The sequence below is a fragment of the Felis catus genome, chromosome A1, assembly GCF_018350175.1.
Source record: "Felis catus isolate Fca126 chromosome A1, F.catus_Fca126_mat1.0, whole genome shotgun sequence".
In the NCBI taxonomy this organism is placed as follows: Eukaryota; Metazoa; Chordata; class Mammalia; order Carnivora; family Felidae; genus Felis; species Felis catus.
In genome coordinates, this window is record NC_058368.1 from 20,602,358 (window position 1) to 20,613,118 (window position 10,761).

The 10,761-nt window shown below is 45.9% G+C and overlaps 1 protein-coding gene across 5 annotated transcripts in view; it reads right to left on the reverse strand.

Moving 5' to 3' along the window:
• RNASEH2B (ribonuclease H2 subunit B) overlaps positions 1–9,068 on the reverse strand; it is a 68,050-nt gene extending 58,982 nt beyond the window's left edge. Inside the window, exon 1 of one of the 5 annotated variants that reach the window (XM_045052622.1) lies at positions 8,164–8,502. In XM_045052622.1, coding sequence (XP_044908557.1) covers positions 8,164–8,392 — 229 coding nt within the window. In that variant the 5' untranslated portion in view covers positions 8,393–8,502. Of the gene's footprint in view, positions 1–8,163; positions 8,655–8,784 lie in introns of those variants that run through there. The other 4 variants (XM_023251282.2, XM_045052620.1, XM_019826097.3 and 1 more) reach the window with 4 other exon arrangements.
• Positions 9,069–10,761: the final 1,693 nt, after the last annotated feature.

The window sequence follows — 10,761 nt, forward strand, 5'->3', positions numbered from 1 at the left end:
TTAAAAAAGAAATAAATTCATAGTATAAGTAGAAAGAATAAACAGTGAAATAAAGCTAAAAATAGAAAAATGAGAAAAAAAAATGAAAAACACTGAGTTCACACTAGGATACATACAATATAAAAAGACTAGAAAGAAATATTTCCAAAATTGTTATTTCTCAGTGGCAAGATGATAGATAAATTATTTCCTTCTTTATATTTTTCTGCATCGCTAAAGTTTCCATACTGGGAACTGGGTAAAGTTTCCATACAGCACTGGGTCTGTATTACTGTTCTAATAATATTCTACTATTAAAATATACAGTATAGTATAGCATAGTATAGTGCAGTATAGTCTAGCCTATACTATTCTATACTGATAAAGCAGAGCCTCACCAAATGTCTTAGACTCTTGCAGAGAAATTAGCTCCGCCTAGAGACCTCGGCCAGCTTGGCTCCTCGGCGTTTCAGAGGCAGATGATAAACCAGGCATGAGAACATGCAGATCTGACCACTCCAGCAGGCAGCCCATTCCACTTTAGCAACAGCCATACCTGGAAAGGCAAGCTATACCTAGAAAGGCAGATCTTTAAAAGGCACAGACAAAGGACCTCTGAACAAAAAGGCTGGGAGTCCTCAGTGGCACGCCTCTGCTTTCAGAGGCACTGGGCAGGGGAGGGCTCTGGAGCCTCAGGCCAAGGTGCCCAGCACTGAGGAGCCGGTGGTGGTGATGCAGGCGGAACGCACGTGGATTCTCTCCAGCTGCTGGCATGTACTGGGGGTTCAATACGTCTTTACATAAAAAGGACAGTGGACAGAATAATCACAAGATGCGTAGGTGGCCGAGAAGGTACCGCGAGCTCGCACACTCACAGGGGAGAGGCTCGGAGGGAAGGTTGCCTGGAGGAGCCAGGGGCTGAGGTTAAGAGACAGGCAGGCATTTGGCAGGCAGAGAACGTGAAGACGAGCAGGCAGGAGAGTCCAGGCAGACCCAAAGTCACGGGCATTCAAACAGAGAGATGTTGTATAACCCCAATAACCCTGAGTATTTTAGCGAGTAGTATGAGTGCAGAGTGAAATAAAGGCAGAAATAGAAAAATGAGAAAAACTGAAGAATACTGGAATTCATTTGTGGTCTATACAAATGGCTTAGCTTTGTGGAAACTAACTTTGAACCAGGCCTTGAAGAAAGGGGTAGGATTTGGATAGAAGTGTAAAAGGAGGACAAAGGGCAGTGTAGCCAAGACTGCAGGAAAAAAGGGCACGTGAGACATGCATCCTTCGGTGAATGTTTACCGAATGCCCACTCTGTCCCAGGTCTGGGACTAAGATCTTGGGGTGCAAAGGGGAGCTTAGGAGAAAGAGCTGTTCTCCCCACTGTAGAGATGAGGAAATTGAGGCTTTACAAAGAAGATGCAATTTGTCCAAGGACATAGAGCCAACAAATAGCATAAATCTCGTTTTAGGTATGTTTTATTACAACACTTTAGAAAATACTGGTAAGTTGTTTGTTTCTTAACATCATGGTAAAAGCTTACAGGATATGGGAAAAACCCATGTGCCCCCCTTTTCTGCTATTCAAATAAAAAATTATGTTTTCTTTAGGTAAATACACAGTAGTGGAAGTACTAGATCATATGGTATTTTTTTTATTTTTTTAATGTTTATTTATTTTTTGAGAGAGACAGAGTGCAGTGGGGGAGGGGAAGAGAGAAAGGGAGACCCAGAATCCAAAGCAGGCTCCAGGCTCTGAGCTGCCAGCACAGAGCTCAATGCAGGGCTCAAACACAGGCATCATGACCTGAGCCAAAGTTGGAGGCTGAGCCGACTGGGCCACCCAGGTGCCCCTCATATGGTAATTCTACTTTTAATTTTTTGAGGGACCTCCATACTCTTCTCCACAGTGGCTGTACCAGTTTGCATTCCCACCAACAGTGCGTGAGGGTTCCTTTTTCCGTACATCCTCACCAATACTTGTTATTTCTTGTCTTTTTGATTTTAGTCATTCTGACAGTTGTGAGGTGACATCTCATTGTGGTTTTGATTTGCATTTCCCTGATGATGAGTGAGGGTGAGCATCTTTTCATGTGTCTATTGGCCATCTGGATGTCTTCTTTGGGAAAATGCCTATTCAGATCTCCTGCCCATTTTTTAATCAAATTATTTGTTTTCCTGATGTCGTGTTGTATAAGTTCTCTCTATATTTTGGATATTAACCCCTTATTGAACATATTATTTGCAAACATATTTTTCCATTCAGTGAGTTGCCTTTTCATTCGTTTGAAGGTTTCCTTCACTGTGCAGAAGCTCTTTATTTTGATGTAGTCAAAACTTTTCTAAAAGCTTTTTATTTTGACATGCTTTTGTTTCCCTTGCCTTAGGTGACCTATCTAGAAAAAGGTTGCTATGGCCATCCCTATATTTATTATAGCATTATTTGCGGCAGCCAAGATACGGAATCAACCCAAGTGTCCATCAATAGATGAATGGATAAAGAAGATGTGATTGTGTGTGTGTGTGTGTATGTAAAATGTGTGTGTATACGTACATACACAATGGAATATTACTTGGCCATAAAAACGATGAAATCTTGCTATTTGCAACAACATGGATGGACCTAGAGGGTATTATACTAAGTGAAATAGACAAAGAAAGACAAATACCGTATGATCTCACTTACATGTGGAATATAAACAAAACAAAGCAAAGCAAACAGCAGAAAAGACCCATAAATACAGAGAACAAACTGATGGTTGCCAGAGAAGAGGTGGGGTTAAGGGGAGTGGGAGACCCAGGTTTCAGCTACAGAATGAGCAAGTCATGGGAATAAAAGGTAGGGTATGGGGAGAACAGCCAATGTGACACAGCAGCTACACTCGTGGTGGGCACAGCACACATAACGCACAGAGTGGCTGGAAGACTATGTTGCACACCTAAAACTAACGTAACATTAGGTGACAACCATACTCAAATAAAAATTGTGAACGTTTCTTACTTTCCTTTTATGAAAACTCTTTTCTGCCCTGGAGGATAAATATGTGAGAGTTAAAAGTTCTTATAAATATCCCAAATCTTTCGGAACAATTACTAGCGGGACAGTATCAGGCTCAGCTTGACTGCACAACTGACAACCGACTAAGTCCACCCGCTTCAGAGTGTGCTCAGATAGGGCAGATCCAGTGGCCGTCTGAGAAAAGGTCGGTGGAACCGCCACCAAAAAAAGCCTCGTAAAGACAAAACCAGCCTCAGGATTTGTGTGGAAAACGTTAAACATGCTCCATGCTGGGGAACTCAGAGACTCCCGTGCTGCTGACGGCCTGCAGAAGACTATTCAGTAAAAGACAAATCTCCCAAGAAGCGGAGCTTAGTTATTCAGAGATTGTCTAAAACCAGTGCTGGAATTGTGCCCCATCTCCTACCAAGTACAGTACAGGTTCCTGCCCTGTGAATAAGCTCTTCTGAAAGTAAGGAAGCTTTCAGCCCACAAGCTAGATTTCCAAACAGAAACATGCATAGCTGTAAACAGTGTTGACAAAAAACCAAAAAATCTGCTTACAGTTTTCTTCTGACATTAACCATGTGCCTTTAGGTAAAGGAGGAAAAAAGTTTTATTTACGCGTTTTAGGGTCACTGAAAAAAAAGTCATTTGGGTCTATAGCAATTCTTCCTTTACCACATACTTCACACTATTATTATTTTTTTTTCAAATAAGAGGTGTTTCTTGTGGGCTTATTAAAAAGTTACAAGACTCGAATCAGAAATAACATTAATATAAATTGTCTCTACCATTAATTACAAAAACTACTTTTGCCTTTTAAAGTTGATTTTTTTTAATCCTTTAATTAGAACATGGTTCTAAAGCCTGCATTCTCACAATGCTTTCAAATCTATTTCTGTATTCTATTTGGAGAGACAAAGAGGATCGTATTGTTTGTGATCATCATGCTGCCTCTCATAAAAGGTTCATTAGTGTCTAAGGTAGGCAGGCAGGCCGGCCTGTGATTCTTACCTCCCCCCCAAAAGCAACCCATCCTCTACCGTGCAAAAGCTGGCATTATTCATGCTGTGGGGAAAGAACAAATACAATTCTTCTTAAAATGCTTTTGAACGTGTGTTTTCTGGAGATAAAGGTGAATAATTTTATTGCAAAACTTGTCTACAGCTGAAAATGTGATGTGGCATCTACCTTGATCTGGGGGCTTTTTAATCAGGGGGCTGAATGAGGGATGCTTTCAGCCTAAGCTAACCCAAATCAATTTAGTGGTCCTGAGATCATTTCTGTCCTTCCTTTCTTCCCTCACACAACATTAGGGTTTTCCAATGTTTTGACATCTCCTTGGAGATGGTCCAGCCATAGGGTGCAACCACACAAACAATCCACACAGACTTCTATACTTGGTGAATCGGTTCCCAGCCCACCTTTCACGTTAGGGTCTATCCCAACCTAGTAGAGCTGACAAGTGTACAAAACTTACACTAGAGAAAAATATTAAGAATATGACTTAAACATTTATTTTTAGGGCAGCAAAGAGAGATAGAAACTTATACCAAATTCTAAAAGATAGAGATGTTAATGGTCTCTTACAGTAACTAAAACTGTGAATAGGCTAGAACCTACAGGCCTTTTTGGAGAAACACTGAAGACCATCCGAAACTACAAGAAATGCTTGCCTTGTTTGCATGGGAGGCAGTTCTGTCCCTGGCAGCCTATGTAAGTCAAGGCCCTAAGCCTTACTACCTCACAAGTCTCCTTTCCAAGTTTCAGTTTTTGTTTTTCTGGGAATTTTGACTTCTCCAGAGGAATTAAAAAGCAAGAGGCCTAAACAGTCCTTTTTAATATATCCTTCAATGTATAACACAATGTTATTGTAGACAACTTGATAAACAACATGAACTAAATGGCAAGAAAAAAGTGTCATCCCAAGGACCAGTGGCTTTGCATTTGCCTCATGGGTAAATCTCTAAAGTTCTATTCATCTGTTGGCTAATGAGCTTGTGTTCCAGTGACAGAGTAAGTTCCTCCGATCCCAGAAATTTCCTAAAACTGAGTACAAACGGCTTCCACCAAATATTCTTGAAAAATCTTTTATAATCTTTGTTTTCTTAATTAAGGGCCCAATTTCACTGGCGCTATGGTGCTCACTCCAAGGAGGACATTGTTTCCTCGTCTCAAATGCATAGCTTACCGTAGCTGATTTCTCATCTGCTAGAAAAAACCCACAAATATGTGTCTGTGAAGATGGGCCTCATACCCTGGACTTACACGCACACCCCTGAGGACACAAAAGTCTTTCCGGCCCACGAAAAGAGAGCTAAACCTGGGGCTGGCCATTCCTACTCCTCTCTACCCACTCCCAAGGGCTGTCTCAGTGCAGGGGTTCGAAGTGGTGTCCACAGACCGACAGCATCAACATCACCTGGGAACTTGTTTGAAATGCACATTCTCGAGGCGCCTGGGTGGCGCAGTCGGTTAAGCGTCCGACTTCAGCCAGGTCACGATCTCGCGGTCCGTGGGTTCGAGCCCCGCGTCGGGCTCTGGGCTGATGGCTCGGAGCCTGGAGCCTGTTTCTGATTCTGTGTCTCCCTCTCTCTCTGCCCCTCCCCCGTTCATGCTCTGTCTCTCTCTGTCCCAAAAATAAATAAAAAACGTTGAAAAAAAAAATTAAAAAAAAAAAAGAAATGCACATTCTCAGGCCTCTCCCGAGAGCCACCGAATCAAAAACCCTGGCGGTGGGGCCCAGTTCCCCAGGTGACCTACGCCCTCAAGTTTGAGTGGCATTGTTGCACTGCAGGAACTGTGAAACCACCAATGTTTGTACGCTCAAAGCCTGCAGGTGGCACTAAAGGCTGGCCGGACAGGCAGGAACAGGAAGCTCAAGGAGTGGTATAGAACAAGCCAGCCAGACAACGCAGCTCCTGAGCAGCTGGCTCAGGCCTCTCCAAGGAGTTCATAGGCCACAGGACATCTCAGCTTTGAACGGGAAGCAGACTGAACTTCTCACAGTCCAGCAGTAAACACATTAAACCTAAAATTTTCAGGGATATGGAAATTGCATATATTTCCTGAGCCTGGGTGGCTCAGTCGGTTGAGCATCCGACTTCGGTGCAGGTCATGATCTCACGGTCTGTGGGTTCGAGCCCCGCGTCGGGCTCTGTGCTGACAGCTCAGAGCCTGGAGTCTGCTTTGGATTCTGTGTTTACCTCTCTCTCTCTGTGCTCCTCCCTGCTCATACTTAGTCTCTGTCTCTCAAAAATAGGTAAAACATTAAATTTTTTTTTTTTAATTTTCAGGGATGCAATAGTTAATGAAGGTTTTTGTGGGTTTTTTAAAAATGTTTATTTATTTTTGAGAGAGAGAGAGACAGAGCATGAACGAGGGAGGGTCAGAGAGAGAGGGGACACAGAATCTGAAGCAGGCTCCAGGCTCTGAGCTGTCAGCACAGAGCCCGACGCGGGGCTCGAACTCACAGACCATGAGATCGTGACCTGAGCCGAAGTCGGAAGCTCAACCGACTAAGCCACCCAGGCGCCCCAGGTTTTCGTGTTTAATACGATGAGGATATATGCATTTTCAAGAATGAAAATGTCAATACCAATTAAACAGAACAAAATAAGAAACTCAAATTATCAGCAGCTGTTGTGTGTATCCAAATAATAATAATGCACTTGATTGTGAAAGAATTGGAGTTCCTACCCTTAAAATCTCACTGAATTGATGTGACAAAAACAAGAAGAAGATTTTTCTAATGTAAAACATGTATACGAGTAGGCCTTTGCTAGATTCTATCAAAACCCTGAAATTTGCTTTAATGGTTTTAGTATATATACATCTCCGGGCACCTGGGTGGCTCAGTGTTTAAGTGTCGGACTCTTGATTTTGGCTCAGGTCCCGATCTCAGGGTCGCAAAATGGAGCCCCATGTTGAGCTTCGGATTCTCTCTCTCTCCCTCTCTCTCTGCCTTTCTCCCTGTCTCTCTCTCTCTCTCTCAAATACAAAATTTTTTTAAAAACTGCCTATACAAATCTCTGGTGAAGATATGAAGCAATGGGAACTGCTGGGTACACACGCCAGGGAAATGAGTGCCTCTTTCTACCAAAAGCCTCATAAAAGAATGTTCTTAGAAGTGTAATTCATGGGGTGCCTGGGTGGCTCAGTCAGTTAAGCATCTGGCTCTCGGGTTTCGGCTCAGGTCATGACCGCAAGGTTGGTGAGTTTGAGCCCCGCATTGGACTCTGTGCCGACAGTGCAGAGCCTGCTTGGAATTCTCTCTCTCTCCCTCTCTGTCTGCCCCTCCCCCTCTCTCTTGCTTGCTCCCAAAATAAATAAATAAACTTAAAAAAAAAAAGTGCAATTCACAATAGTTACCAAGTGGAAACAATCCAAATGTCCACCCACGGCAGAGGAAATAAACAGTATGGATATTCATACAATAAAATACACACAACAATGAAAACACAAATCGACCAATAAACCAAACCACTGCTACACATAATACGGATGAATCTCAAGAAACACTGCTGAGTGAAAGAAGCCAGACCTATAGGAGTACACACTTACCCAAACAGGCAAAACAAATCTCTAGTGACAAAGGTCAGCACTGACCCGTGGCCATCCAGCAGCAAGCATGAGCTTGCTGAAAAAGTTCTACATCTTGACCTGGGGGACGATTACAGGGGTGTACACGTACGTGTACATAATGAAAATACATGAGTGTATTTGCTGAATTGCACACTTAAATTTGTATACCGTATTGTGTGTAATAACTATAAAGGGAGAAAAAGTGAAACATACACATAAAAATATTCTTGACACACTGTCAGGTAAGAATTTTCGATATTCATCATGAAATCTAGATTGCTAGATACCTATAACATCATCAGACCATTATTTGTTGTAAAAACACTGCATTTGCTGAGCTAAACCTAAAAATTAAACACAGTGAACCAAGGATTCTCCTTATTTCCAATGTTATGCCATCATATCAATGTATCAACCTACAAGAGGGCCAAACCTGAGGGGCTTGCATTCCCTAGTCCCAAACGCCTTTGATTCTGACACTTCCTGGAGCCCATCGCGTGCGGTTATCTATTTCTCCAATCCTCTGCAGACCCTGGATGGCCCCTCACCACCTAGGGGGAGGCTGACAAAGGGCCTGGCTCCATCACTTCATTAACTACCCACCTGACCTTCTTTGAAGACTTGTCCTAACCCCTACCATCATCTGGGCCTTGTTAGAAAGGTGCACAGCGTCTGAGGCCTTTCCGGGCTCACTGGATCCTATCCAGTAGGAACCCAGAGCTGGGCCAGCTGCCGAGTGGGGAGAGAGAGGGGGACAGCAAACTGCCCCCCCCCCCCGAAACAGACACTTCCGGGCCCCACAGCGTGCCGCGAGACCCTGAGCCCGCGTCATTCTCCACTGGCCTGGGCCGCTCCTTGCAGCCCACCGCAGCGGGAGAAATAACGCTCGGCCCGTTTCTGCGCTTTCGGCGTTGGGTTGCAAACCCCGCAGTCAGCTGTAAGGAGTGACCAAGAGCGGGTGCGACGCGTCGGGGAGAGAATCTGGTCCCACACCGGGGGCCCGGGGACGCGCAGCGCCCGTGCCCGCGGCGTCCGGGCTCCGCGCGGGAGTGGGACCCGCTGGGGTGCGCGCGCAGGGCCGCGAGCGCCGAGAGCCGACGTGGGGCGCGCCCCGCCGCCCCAGGTGGAAGTCCGGCCGCGCGCCGCCGCCGCCGCCGCCGCCGCCGGACCGCGCGGGCGGAGGGCCGGGCGAGGCGCGCCGCCGCTCGGGGCGGGCGTATTTACCTGGAAGCAGGAACACGTGCTGCCGGGCGCGAGCCCGGTCCCCGCCGTCCATGCCGTCCCTGCCGCCCGCCTCCTGCGCGGGGCGCGAGCAGGCCTCACCCGCGGAGCGCGGGACCTGCCCGGAGCCGGCGGAAGATGGCGGGGAAAGGGTGTATCCCCGCTAGCGCGGCGCGCGGAGGGGCCGGCGGAGCCCGGGAGGCGGCCCGCGGGACGAATTAACTTTCGTTTCCGCAGCCAGCCGGCCGCGCCTGTGAACGTTTTTAAATTTAGCGCCAGGCCGAGGCGACCCGAGAGGTGGCGCGTCGCCCGCCGGCAGGGGAAGGGTCGCGGCCTCTCCCCTCCGCTGCGCGGCCAGTGGTAGGTCCTCACCGAGGGCGCGGAGTGACGCGGCGCGCGGGGCGGCCACCCTGGGACGCGGCGGCGGGCGGGGGAGCCTCGGCCCGCGAAGTGGTGGCGCGGCCGGCGGCGGAAGGAGTCCCAGGTGGGCGAGCGAGCGAGGCCGGGCCCCCCCCCTCCCTTGGGAGCGGGGGGGGGGGGCCGGGACGGATGAGGCCGCCGCACCCGGAGGGTTGGGGAGCGCGAACACCAAGCGTGGAGGAAAAAGCCTGCAGCAGATCCGTGTTAAGGACAGCTGCCATCAGATTCTAATCCTGATGTCATTCTTGTTAGTATATCTTGTTTGTCGGTTGCATTCTGCGTTGGAATTAAGGTCACAGTATTTTGTGCTTTGTGGATTCATAATGCATTGTAAGTAGTCTTCGAATTGGGCTTAGCTCTCACCACTAAAAAGAGGTGCTCAAAATACGAATTTGTTATTTGGGGAGAATCTTTGTAATGAGTTAAAAATGTAAGACATTTTAAAAGGGATATTTAAGGGGCACCCGGGTGGCTCAGTCCTTAAGCGTGGGACTCAGTTTCCGCTCGGGTCATGATCTTAGGGTTCGCAAGTTCGCCCTGCATGCACTGGCAGTGTGGAGCCTGCTTGGGATTCTCTCTCCCTCTCTCTGCACAACCCCCCCCCCCATACTCTCTCTCTAAACAAATAAAGTAAAAAAAAGTTTTTTTTTTTTTAATCAAAGCGATGTTTAAAAGTTAAGTTCATGAAATTTGGTGATTTAAACTTTGAAAAATAAAATTTTAATTGAAAAAGTGGTACCTGGTACAGGGTTTCTTAAAAGAAAATAATAAATACTTCTCTTATACTTTAAAGAAAAATCTGTCTGCCTCCTCCCCCAGATCCCCAATCTCCATCCCCATGGGCAACTACTGTTAACAGTTTCTTGTCTGTTCTTCCAAAAATTTTCCATGCACGTACAAGTCCGTGTCTTTTTGCACGAATGGAAGAATAATATTTTACATAACTTAATGCACTTCACTTTTCTTGAAGATAGTTAACTTTGGCAGAACTCCATCTATCTCAGCCTTCTGAAAGGAGTTTTAATTTCAGTCCAATTTCCCATGGGGAGTGGTGGTGGCAAATGCAGCTGAAATTGACTGGAGGACACACCCTTCTGCCTCAGGAGGGACATCCAGATGCCAACGCTGGGACAGGCAGCAGATTAGTATTGCTCTGATCTCTTCCCTCCCCCAAGATTATACTAGAGGAAAAGCGTGTGTAGGCTAAATTCCCAGGCACACCATAATCGCTATTAACAGCTACAAGAGAAACGTTACCCACAGTTCCCTTGCTCTGACATACAGAATTGTTTTCATTCTCTGATCCTTTCCAGCCATTGGCTGTATGAATATGTATTTATCAGGAGGTAGTTTGCACAGAGTAAAGACAATTTTGTCTGCATTTCTCCCTTAGCATTGTATAAACATGTTTCCCATGGCATCCAGAGTATTGTTAAAGGAGGCATTATTTCATACTGCTAATGTACCAAGGTTACTTAGCCATTCCCTAGTGTGCAATATTTAAGTTATTTCAAACTGTTATTATAAATAATGCTACAGTGCATACCATACATGGACTTT